At 31.1% G+C, this 13,109-nt stretch overlaps 1 protein-coding gene across 4 annotated transcripts in view; it reads left to right on the top strand.

Moving 5' to 3' along the window:
* The window catches only part of Liprin-gamma (liprin protein kazrin), a 320,428-nt gene that overhangs the window by 228,766 nt on the left and 78,553 nt on the right, over positions 1-13,109 (top strand). For all 4 annotated transcript variants that reach the window (XM_088262843.1, XM_088262844.1, XM_088262842.1 and 1 more), the window contains 2 exons: positions 3,312-3,498; positions 8,154-8,312. In XM_088262843.1, coding sequence (XP_088118969.1) covers positions 3,312-3,498; positions 8,154-8,312 — 346 coding nt within the window. The remainder of the gene's footprint in view (positions 1-3,311; positions 3,499-8,153; positions 8,313-13,109) is intronic.

The raw sequence follows: 13,109 nt of genomic DNA, 5'->3' as shown, positions 1-13,109 counted from the left end.
GTTAAAATATAATAATCAAGTAGTAAAAAACAAGTATTTTTTTTACAATTTAACGACTAGCTATACAAGACAACGCATTTTTGTGGCTTTGTTTGGTCAAATAAAAAGGAAAGAAAATGCACACATTAATGCATTTTTACAACTTTTAATAAAAAAATATAAATAATTCACACGAGTATAAAATGTTTTACTGCCAAAAAACGTACATTTTTTAAATGAATTTTATATGGATAAAAACATATATACCTACATATTTGTAAGGGTAGGAATGTGTATTTTGGTGTTTTTTTCTTAACCAAAATTTAAGACAAACAATATTTACATTATTTAATAATGAAATTGTTAATTTTCAATTTATAATTAAAATGTAACTTTGTTTTAAAATCACTATAAATATTTTATTATAACCCAATTATAATATCTACCGGTTTTGAAGCTAACCGCTTCTTTATCAAGACTGATTAATACTTAAACACTATATACTTAACAAAATTTAAAATATTTTGACGGTTAGGCAAAGAATCTCAAGTTATAATAAAATATTTATAGTAATTTTATAACAAAGTTACATTTTTATTATAAAATTGAAAATCACTAGTGCTTCAAATATAAATAAAAAAATTATTGTATCTAAATTTAACGAAAAACATGTTTTTCAAATTAAATTTACATGGTTAAAAACCATATATATTTATAAGGGTGGAAAACATCATTTTGGTGTTTTTTTATAAACCAAATTTGAAGACAAACATTATCCTGAATTTTCAAAAAATGTCGACCGAAATCAGGAATGCCTCGGTTGAGTTTGTTTACTCCTGAATTATGTTTTAGCGCCTTTAAAAGTAAACGGGATTTAATACAGAAGTTCCCTTTCTTGTAATTTTTCGACGAAGAAAATTTAATTAAAAACTTACGTGTTTACCAGTGCCAAGTTATATTTACGTTTTTGAGAGGTCGTGTTATTTCAAATTCCATGTCAAAGAATAATTTTACGCTAAATATTCGTTAAAAGTTTCTGATGGACGTCAAGATCTTTAAAAAGTTTTTTTCCCTTCGCATGTCAATGTGACCATGTAGTTACCCGTTGATACTTTTATCTCATTAAAATTTATAAGTTTCAACACAAGCTAATTTTTACATCTGATACAAATATTTCAATTTGGTACTGTTTCTTCTTGGTGGAACTACATTTTATTTTAAGAAATGGTAATATTTAGGAATACCAAGTGAAATTTAATAAAAATAACTGGTCAAATTTTAAGCCTAATAAATTTATATTTTTTTCACTTCAATGATGTATTTTGCATATTTATCAATTAAGTTTAAGTAGATAATTGTTACTACGTTTTATTTTAAGAAACGGTGATATTTACGTATTCGTATATAAGTAAAATAATAAAAATAATTGGTCAAATTATAAGCCTAATAAATTTATATTACTTTCATTTCAATGATGTATTTTTCATATTTATCAATTAATTTTATGTAGATAATTGTTACCATATTTTATTTTAAAAAACGGTGATATTTACGTATTCGTAAATAAGTGAAATAATAAAAAAAAACTGGTCAAATTATAAGCCTAATAAATTCATATTATTTTCACTTCAATGATATATTTCGCATTTTTAGCAATTAATTTTAAGTAGATAATTGTTTTTTTTTTAAAGTATCATTTTATTAAGGCATAGATAAATAGAAAAAGGAATCAATTTGAGCTTAAAATGGCGTATAAAACATCTGAACAAGTCTAAGATGGATAAAATAATTGAAAAGCTCGAGTAATCCTTCTCTTTCCGTGGAATTGAACCACACACGCAATTATCTTCTATCCTCTGTTAATCCTTTTTAGAAGAAAATTTCTTAACCTCTTTCCCCCAGTTCCATGATGCTATTTTTACAATGTATTCTTAGTATATTGTATATAGTGGAACTGACACAAAGAAAAATACATACTTTTGCTTATTCTTTTTATAGTAAGTTATAAATAAAAACGATTATTGTTCACAGAAATCCTTCATAGCGATTTTTCTTCTCATTATTTTTAAACTAGCTGTGCCTAGTCACGCGTTGGTGTGACTCAGTCTAGTTAAATGAAGAAAAAAATAGAAAACACACATTTCTAATATATTTTGTTTTATTATGCTTGTGGAGCAACGAAAATATTTAGTATATATGTATGTATATCTGTCCGCCTCCTTAGTGTAATGGTCAGCACGCTCGGCTACCGTTCTGGAGGTCCCGGGTTCGATTCCCAGGGGAGTCAAATAAATAAAAGTGATTTTTTCACTGTAATATTTATTCAATATTACCCTGGACTGGTACCTGAAGCGGAGGGCTGATCACCTTTCCTTCGTGTGTAAACGATCAAGATAACACTGTGTTCATATGAAGCAGTGCCCTATGCACCATTGGGGTGCGGATAAGGGTTTTATTATTATTATTATTATTATATATATAAAACATTAAAAACACTGTGTAAAAAATACTAGAAATACGCTGTCCGCCAAGAGTAACGTCAAGTATTGCTGTTACGTTCAACAGATGGCGCTGCTTTTGCGGCCAAAAATTGTTTTTTGAAAAATTATGTGCGTATTTGAATGCAACGTTGTGTCTATATTTTAAAGCAATCGTTTTTTTTTATTTTATTTAATTAGGTTTTATATTTTTAACACACTAACATTCAATACTTTTCTTAAAATAATTTATTATAATCGCAAACATAAAAGGCATGCTGTAATTTATTTTTTCAAAATGCTCTTTTCGACATAATAAATCATTTGTTCCAAAACATCCTTAGGCTTTTTCATCTTAATATTTTTTTTCTACCTTTTATATTTTAAATAACCAATTTGTCGTGTTCAACTATCCTTGAGATCAAATGTAAATAGGCTATTGCGGACCTTTTTTATTTTTTTTTTATTTCAGTGTTTTTTCTACCATTATCACTAAATAAACCGTTTCTGACCACTTACGACTTTATTTGCTGACAGTTGATCAATTTTATTACTGACGTAAAAAGCTGTCGTATTTTAACAAATTCGTACAGTGGTTAATACTTCTGCCTATTATAAATTAATAGCTTTTAAATTATCATACATAATATGTTGCTCTAAATTGAAGTACAAGACTTTGTCTTTAAAATTTACCATGAAAATAACTAACTGACAAAATATAAGATTGACAAAACATATGATAAAAAACTTAAGATTGAAAAAACATAAGATTGACAAAACATTAGATCTATAAACACAAGATTGACAAAACATTAGATTGACAAAACATCAAATGAATCAATATCTGTTCAACAGGCTCGACGACAGTTGCAGGCCAGCGGCTGGGTGTCGGACCAGGAGTCGCTGGGGTCCCTCCCGCGGCAGGGGGGCGGAGCGCTCACCCCCGGCGGGTCGGCGCCCCCCGGGCTGGGCGGGGGGCCGCAGGGCCTGACCCTGGCGCCGGGAGACAGGGGGAGCTGCAGCGCCGATAGCGGCGTAAGAGGTAATACAAGACTGTTTGTATGTTTTTAAATTAATTAATTAGACTTTTCGTCCGCCTCCGTAGTTTAATGGTCAGCACGCTCGGCTACCGTACTGGAGGTCCCGGGACAATTCCCAGGGAGGGTCAAATAAATATAAGTGATTTTTTTTCACTCTAATATTTATTCAATATTACCCTGGACTGGTACCTAAAGCGGAGGGCTGATCACCTTTCCTCCATGTGTTAATAATTAAGATAACACTGCGTTTATATGATCTGGCTTAATTCCGTTAGGGTCGCAGAGATTTCGACTGACTTTCGAAACATCTAGTAACGAAGATAGTAAAAAGATTTTGAGTAATTATTTGAGACCACAGGATAATGATATATTCAATTTTCAATTTAAATTTTACCTGTTAAATACCACTAATTATTAAAGTATTTTTTACACGTGTTTCCATGCATTCTGCATTATTTCAAATATATGATAGTTACAAAGAATTTTAAAAAATGGTGGTAATAACTTATTAAAAATTTTAATGAAAATTTATAGCTTTCTTAACATTTTTGGCAGTCACCTTGCAGTGACTGCCGAACCAATTAATAAAATTGCTATTTAATGTTTATGATTAAGAGGAAAAAAAACACATTCTAAAAGATTTAAATGTTGAGATTTTGATAAATGCGATGGAAAATATTTTCTTACTTTGTGAACTGTAAATAATCCCATAAGCTATAAATTCATATTATTTTTTAGCATCTCATCAAAGATGAAGAAGAATATGGAAGTCTGGGCATTTACGGGGCTGACGACCGTCATAGGCGGGTTTAAGTGATCACTTTACACACGTGTAACATTCGCCAATTCCACCTATTATTGACAACCACACTACTCAAATTCTTGGAAGTATATATGAACCAATTTAGAAACCAAATGCCCAGACTTCCATATTCTTCTTCATCTTTGATGAGATGCTAAAAAATAATATGAAAATAACTCCTGTAATTGGAGATAATCCAGATTTTGTGAACAAGTATTTGGACACACTCAAAATGTTGTAAATAAATTATCTGGTCAAATTATAAGCTTAATAATAAAAATGAAAATGGTATTTTCTGGCGTTTCTCATGTGTGTGATTATAATCCAGGATTCGGACTTCACATACTAATATAAGAGTTTCTGCTTAATAAAAAGCTTCTTTACATCTCACCAATAGATGTCTCTAGTGAAGTTCTAGTGATTCAAGAACAAGGTTTCTAAATTGGTTCATATATATAGAACTTCCAAGAATTTGAGTAGTGTGATTGTCAATAATGGGTAGAATTGGTGAATGTTACACGTGCGTAAAGTGATCACTCAAACCAGCCTATGACGGTCGTCAGCCCCGTAAATGCCCAGACTTCCATATTCTTCTTCATCTTTGATGAGATGCTAAAAAATAATTTGAAAATAACTCCTGTAATTGGAGATAATCCAGATTTTGTGAACAAGTATTTGGACACACTCAAAAAGCTATAAATTCAATAATTTATTTATTTATTTCATGGTATTTCTTATAAAAAGGTATACTTAAATTTTGTGTCCACTGTTTGTCTTGACTAAACATAATGCAGTAAAAAATGTATGAAATTTAATATTTTCTTCAAACTTATTTGGATACTGATGTTCCCACTTAAGATTTCTGTCGTAGACAAACAAATACAAGTAACACTCTTTACAACATATAGCCAACGTGTTTCTCGGCATTATGACCTAACAATATTGTGCAATAACAGTAAATTTCGTATGCGGGCTACCGCCGGAATCCGAATGCAGTGGAAATGAGAGATATAAATTGGGCCATCTGTGCTCCAAGTAATACAATCCCTTCCTCGCTACTACCCCCGCAAGTTTCGGTGCAACTTACCATTTGATCCGAGATTTCACACAATTCACGGGCAACGAGATGGCTTAATTTAATTTGAGAATTGCCCGACCGTGAGAATAAATTACAACTTTTCTCGACTAATAGCACTCGCTCTCGGCGACTTTGTCTTTCTTGGAATTTGGCGAGAAAATAGCGTCAAATTACTGTCAAATCTTGACGTTATTATAAAATTTATTACCATCTGCGAAAGGTAAATTAAAAGAACATATTATTTATCGATTCGACATTAACTTAGTGGAATGACATGTTAATTTTTTTTTAATTTAACAGTTGAATATACCACTTTAATGAGTTTTATTTATATATACGACTAGTTTCGACAATTTACAGATGTTTTCATATTCTGGTAAAAGTTAAAATATTTTGTTTTAATTTTTTTTAAATAACTCACTTTGGCATTCAGAAATATTAAAGTTTTTTTCATACTTAATTTATTGTATAAAATAGTGAATTTTAATCCCTTAGTGTGACAAATCTATATATGATCAGTTATATAAGACCAGTTTAGTGTAAGAAGATCACTTGTATAAAACCATATTTAAGATTATTAATGTAAACACGACTAGTTTAGGGAACTGCACATTTTGAACAATTTAATCCCTTAATTTTTTATTGCTTGTCAATTGGTATTTTCACTTGTTGATTATAACATGTGCAGTACTCGAAACTAGTCGTTTTTTCTTTTATAAACCCAAAAATGGTCTACTATAAGCGTTTTATCTTTATGTCAAAAAAAAACAATTCATTATTTTGTACTCACGATTTCTTCTTAGTCGGTCCTTCATGACGAATTTTATGAATCTCTTGTAAAAACTCAGACTTCTATATTATTCTTCATCTTTGTTCAGATTTTAACAATACTTCATTAATTGATATTTTAAATTTATCATTCAATATTGGCAAAATGAGTACTGCTTGAAAGACTTTCATAAATCCAAAACTATCAAAGGAATTTCATCCATTTTTAATTTAAGTTTTTTTGGTATATACCACTATTTCTAAAAATTTATTGTGACACGTGTTTCGATGTATTTCAAAACAACTGATGAAATTCCGTACATTTTTCTCAGATCTTCTAAAAGTTTATTTTTAATTTCATCGAATGTCAACAGTTTTCATAAAAAAATCTTACACCCTGTTTTTTTCTCCGTAATCTTAAGATGATATTCTGCTATTTTTCAAAATTACATACCGTAAAAATTAATATACTGGCCTTAGCGTAATATCACTCAATTTTCGACAAAGTACACGATACATTATGTTTCTAAATTAAAATTCTGTATCCACCCCCTAAGAGATATTAAAACGCGAGGAAAGATCGTCTCTCTGCTCACATTTTTGGAAAACGTCCATTTATTTTTTCATTTCCTCCCTCCTGGGAATATAGTCTCGGTGGCCACCCTAAAGCATCCCTCCCAAGACGCTCGTAACTCAAACTTGCCCCAAACAACCTGCAAGCAGTAATATAGGCAGGCACCCCTAATAATAGCACAACACCTACTGGCCATCTGAGACTCACCCTATACTTACACGACCTTTTGGAATACTGCATAATTTATTTTATGATATCAATAAAATTGATGGTTGGTGATTTTGAGGGTGTCTCATTGTATTGACGGATTTTTCAATATTTATGAGGTGAATGCGGTTGGTAATGAGAGAAAGACCGAGAAAAATTAGGCATGATCAAGTTTATTAAATACTAGAAAGTTGTCAGATCAGAAGTTGGAATAATCGGTAGGTATGTATAAGGAGATGCATGAAGGTGGAAAAGGCGAAGATTGTTTATGAGGATTATTCTACACACTGTACTGTTAGTTTGATTCGTCTATAGTTAACAAATCTATTATTGATTTCATAGATTAGTCAACTGCAGACAGTTGACTAATTACAGTTGACCTGATAATGAATAGTTATTGCGAGACCGGTAGTCATGAGTTTTCAAGTGGTAAAACATAGAGTAAACAATGAATGATAGAGAGTGTGTCAATGATATATTGTAAACTTTATAAAATAAAAGAACTTTGTTTTCTACCAATTTTTTATTGGTACATTATTCTCCAACCGGTTTCGACAAGAACCTTGTCATAATCAGGGTTAAACATGTACATGTTTAACACTTGAGATCTCTTTCTTCTTCTATTCTGCGCGCGTCAGGTCAAGTCCCGCTGACGTTGACGTGAGAGTAATTGTCCTCGTCCTGAGCAGCTCGAAACAGCGCATCGACGGTCATGATCCCCGTCCAATCTCGTATACTCTGGAGCCAGAAGATCTATCTTCTGCCCACACCTCGTCGACCTTCTAAGTATTTTAACTATTACGATTAGGTGCAATAGATCGTACTTGTCTTCTCTAAGCACATGCCCCAGATAGGACACCTTCCGGACCTTGATATCAGTCAGCAACTGTCTTCCTGCTCTTGCTGTTTGGAGCACAAGTACGTTTCTGATCATATCGGTCCATTTTACTTATGCACATATAAAAAAAAACCCAAGGAAAATTGATATCAGTCAGCAACTGTCTCCATGCTCTTGCTCTTTGGAGCACATTTTCGTTGCTGACCATATCGATCCATGGAATTTGTAGCATCCTACGATATAGCCACGTTTGGAATGCCTCTAATCGAACCTAAAAATTGTATTGAGACCTATTTATTAAATTTTTAAAAAATGCTTTTGTTTTTTGATGATTTATGATAACCTATAATTCTATGTATTTTTATAAATATTTATTTCTTGTTTCTGCAGTTACTGGGAGCAGTGATAGGGAAAGCGGTGCTACATCTATTGGTGGGAACCTCTCAGACTCGACCACAGACGGCACTCCTACAATAACACTTGGAGAAGGCCTAGACATGGACTCTATATCTGTGGTTTCCTCCATTCAACAGGCCCACCTTTATCATCGTGAGTACAACATTTACATACATTGAATTTTACTAAGTAATTACAGAACTACAATATTCATTGATACCAGCTCAAAAATTGAGAAATTTATGAATTAGATACTGTTTTCACGATATATTTTTTTGTGATTCGTTCGAGTTTAAATGAAAATATGAATTAAAATTTTAAAACAGTTTTGTTATTTCAAAGGCAAAAAAAAAACACACTGTTTTACATACTGGAAAAGGCCTGAAAACCTGATAACTCAAAACTAAAAAAAATAACTTCTTTGTGGAGAAACCCAGATTTGTACACACTCAAAATGTTGTGAATAAAATACTTTATCTTTACTGCTCACCAAATTTAAATGTACACAACTATACGACATTTACCTTCGTTGAATAATAATGTTTTCAGAATGAAAAATTATTCTAACTAAACATGCTATCAATCATTCTGAAAATTACTGAAACTCCAGTTCCGTAAAATGTAAAGGATTTTCTATCCAAAATATTCTACGTACACAGTGTCACAAAAAAAACAAAATGTAATTAACTAACTAACCATCACGCCGCTTCCCCGCAGGGGTAGGCAGAGAGAATCGAACGCCACACCACTCTATCTTTGCAAACATTCTTTGCCTCTTCTACATTCATGCATCTCCTCATACATACCCGACGATTATTACGACTCCTGACCCGGCCGCTTTCAAGTATTTGACATACCTGATTGTGCCAAGTTTTCCTCGGTCGTCCTCTGCTTCTTTTTCCAACTACATTCGCCCCATAAATTTGTTTAACCGTTCTTTCTTCACTCATACGCTCCACATGTCCAAACCATCTCAACACACCTTTCTTAATTTTATCGATAATGCTTAAATGCAAAATGTAATTCGTTAATAATAAAACACAAATGTTATTGAAATATATCACATAATATAGTAATATTACTTCTCTTTAATGACGACAAAATATGTTCATAATATCATTGGAAAATGATCATAAGTTTGAACGAAATATCAAAGGTAATGACAGATATTAATGCGCATAAATATAAAATAGAAATTTGAAAAAGAGGTACACATTCATATGGTAGGATAACATTCTAGCCATATCTTTGGTAAAATACGCTATATTGTAATTTTAACCAATGTAATTTTGACTATTTATTTATATTTTTTACAACACTTTGACACTTTTTTGAATCTCGTTTTTCTTAATAATTCATTGAATTTGATAGACTTTTGTTATTTACCAATTAAACATACAAAAATATGTATTCTGGGTTGAAATTACATTTATGTATATTTTTTTATATTTAAAACACAAACTTTGTGGATCATTGTAATATATTATTTGGAGAAATAAAATAATTTTGTTAGAGTGGATAAAAAAAAAGGTATTTTATTTTTTCAAATAAAAAATTGCTTTAATCCATTTAGAAAATGTATTGAAATAGAAATAAAAATCATAATTATTGAAAAAACTTTCCAAGAATAATTAAAAAATCAGGGATGTTCATGAACTACTAAATTTAATTTAATTTATATGGCATAATAAAAACAAAATGAAAAAATATATGTATATACGCATGAATAGAACAATAGAAAACATCAAACGGGTTTTAATTATTTCGACCACTGGGTTATATATATTAACGACTGTATCCACCCTGCTGTGGTACTTATGGTCTCATTTCTATGTTTCGGATGCGATTCGAGGCTTCATGATCGATGTCTCACCTAGGTGGTTTGAGTCAAAAAAAAATTCTCGCAATACCTACCTTTATTACATAATTTTATACTTTTAAACTCTTATTTACATATTAAAGTACAAACGTACAATATACCTACAAAAATAATTCACACGGAAAGGATTCATTTTTCGTAACGAACCGAAAGTTGGTGTATCTAGGGATAATATTCAAATTTGAGATCTGTATGTGGTATAATAATAGTAATAATTTTGGATAAATTATGTAGCACCATTTTCGTGGAAAACCCGCCTCAAATCCGCTCATGGTATTTGAGAATCATTGAACAGAGTATACTGTAACAACAAAATAGAAATTCTGATAATTATCAATTCGAAAAGTGAATAAACCTCAACATTTTGAAACAATAGAAATGTAAGTAAAATCGAATAATAATTAACCCATTATTTACAATATTACAATGACTAAAGCCTCTTATTGTCCTTGTTCCCTCTGATAAAAAAAAAGAAACAGCTTTTACCCCGTCTTCATCCTTCAACGTCCCAAGGACACAACTCTAAAATTTAGACTAAGATTCACATACAATATTTGAAAATGATGCGGAACGCATCGAAACACGTGTCACAATAGATTTTAAGAAATAGTAGTATTTACCAAGTAAATTTCAATTTACATCTTTTGAGATGATTTTGACTTAATAAATGTAATATCGCTCACTCCTTTCAACAACGTCATATATAAAAAAACTTGATTTTTCAGGAGACCGTTTTTAACGTTTAAGAATAAAATGAAATGTATTAAAAATAAATATCAAGCCACTTATTGACTACTGTTTTTTTTTTTTTAATATTGAATGTTTAAAAAAAAAATACAGCATTTCACACCACATTTAAATGCCACAAGTGTCGTCGTAGAGGAACACGTAGCAATGCAGGTATATAACATACAAGTGGGAATGTATATGAAAAACTGCAGGGACATGTTTCACCATATGAGTTCGTGATGCAATCTACTTCTATTCACATCTAGAAACCCCATTTCTCTGCCTCTACTCCTGTCTTTCTTCATTCTCCTGTTCTCCTTGTATTCCTCCTTAACTTCTCGCAGTTGCATAAACTTATATATGAAGATACACGTACGTAGAAATATACATATGATAGCCAAGTTTTTAGCGTACAATAGAATTTCGATCGAATCCGTGAGACATTTATTCTTTACTAGACGGAAACCGGAAACGGACCGGTAACGCGTTGCTTTGGCTCAATCTGGTTTAATGGAAAAATATATAAAAAGCACGTATTACTTTAATGTCTTCCATTTTACAATGCTTTTAAACATTGATATATTGAAAATATTAAAAGATGTGTTTACAAACCAATTATTTTTTGACATCTCGACATAGATAAAGAAGAATATGGAAGTCTTGGGAATTTACGGGGCTTATAACCGTCATAGGCTAGTTTAAGTGATCACTTCACACACGCGTAACATTCACCAATTCTACCTATGAGTGACAGCCTCACTACTCAGATTTTTCTCATTCAAATTTTCAAGTTCTATATGTGTCGCCTACTTTCAAAATCCGCCAGATTCATGTAAGTCGATTTTCCAAAAAATGCAAAATTCTCCAAGTAACATTTAGTTTAAAAGATTTCGCTCACTCCTTTCAAGAACGTCATAAATCAAAAAACTTGATTTTTCAGGAGAATGTTTTTAAAGTTTAAAAATATTATACAATGTATTGAAAATCAATATCAAACCACTTATTGAACTTTTTACTGTTCCACAGATCTTTTTAGGTAAAACCTGAACGTTTTTTCTCCATTTGAAAAATATTTAGTATATTTTAAAAAATAATTAAACGATACCTTTTCTCCAAAATGCAAAAACAACACTTTCTGCCCTGTAGCAGGTAAATATTAAGTTAAAAATATGCCGCTTTTGCTGGGATATAGTACATTTTCTGTGCATTCCGAAAACATGCACAACTGAAAATTGACGATTTTTGATTTATGACGTTCTTGAAAGGAGTGAGCGATTTGTGTATCTTTAGATAAAATATTATGATATAGAAAATTGTTAATTTTTTTTGTATTTAAAAAAAACACGAGACACAAACCAATAATGACGTCATCCTAATTTTTGACCTATCCCCCCTCTCTGATTTTTTTCTTAAAACACCGTTTTTGCATTGGAATAATAAATTTTCCTTCGAAATATTTATGTAGTTTAGAAAAAGAGTTATTGAAAGGTAAGGAGTTAAAAAATATATTTTTTTGAAAATCCATATACCTACCTATATTTAAAAATTTAAAAAAATCCAATTTATTCTTTAAAATAATCGGGCGTAAACAGACATGTGACTTCTCCGGTGGTCGCCGGGCGAATGATTTCTATGATCTCCTTAAATTTCACGGCTCACCCAATATTAAAAAAATATATAAATTTTGTAGGTATTTTTGGTAAAGTATTCACTTTCGATTTCGCCAATCTGAAAAAATACTGGGCCTTAACGATCAATATAACACAACGTCAATGCGTCGCAGTGCCCCATGCACTCGTTCATGCAGTTAAGGGTTAGAAGAAAAAAAATACCAAAAATTTCAAGTCCCTTGACGATTTTCTTTAAAAATAACATGAATAAAAATGTGGCATTCAAAATAAATTTGTACCTTACATTTAATTCATCTGTCAATCCTGGATAGCCATATTTATCAAAGTCAACATTCTAGTTTGTATGTAAAAGGAAATAAAAAAAAACACATTTTTGTGGTTTCTTTACTTAAAACATTTCTTTTATGTTATACCAACGTTTTTTGACGAGGGTTTCCGAATTCGCTCATCTCTATACCTCCGTACAATTTTTCATTTTTACATCTTTTGAAGCTTGTTGGGAAATTATTTTTTCCTCATTTAGGAGTTTTTAAATCATATTTTCATATGGTGTACGGAGTGTGTGGAAGTTTTTGGTAAGGGAATGTAATTAACTATGAGTATTTTAATGTTTTAGAATTTAATAAACCCTGATAGTGACAAGGTTTTTATCGAAACCGATTGATTAAAGTGTGCTAATAATAAAAAAGTGGTTAAAACCAACTTGTTTAA

This window comes from Brachycentrus maculatus, unplaced genomic scaffold (genome assembly GCF_059751285.1).
Source record: "Brachycentrus maculatus isolate JH-2025_06_01 unplaced genomic scaffold, ASM5975128v1 h1tg000190l, whole genome shotgun sequence".
NCBI lineage: Eukaryota > Metazoa > Arthropoda > Insecta > Trichoptera > Brachycentridae > Brachycentrus > Brachycentrus maculatus.
This window is presented reverse-complemented; position numbering and strand designations above follow the sequence as displayed.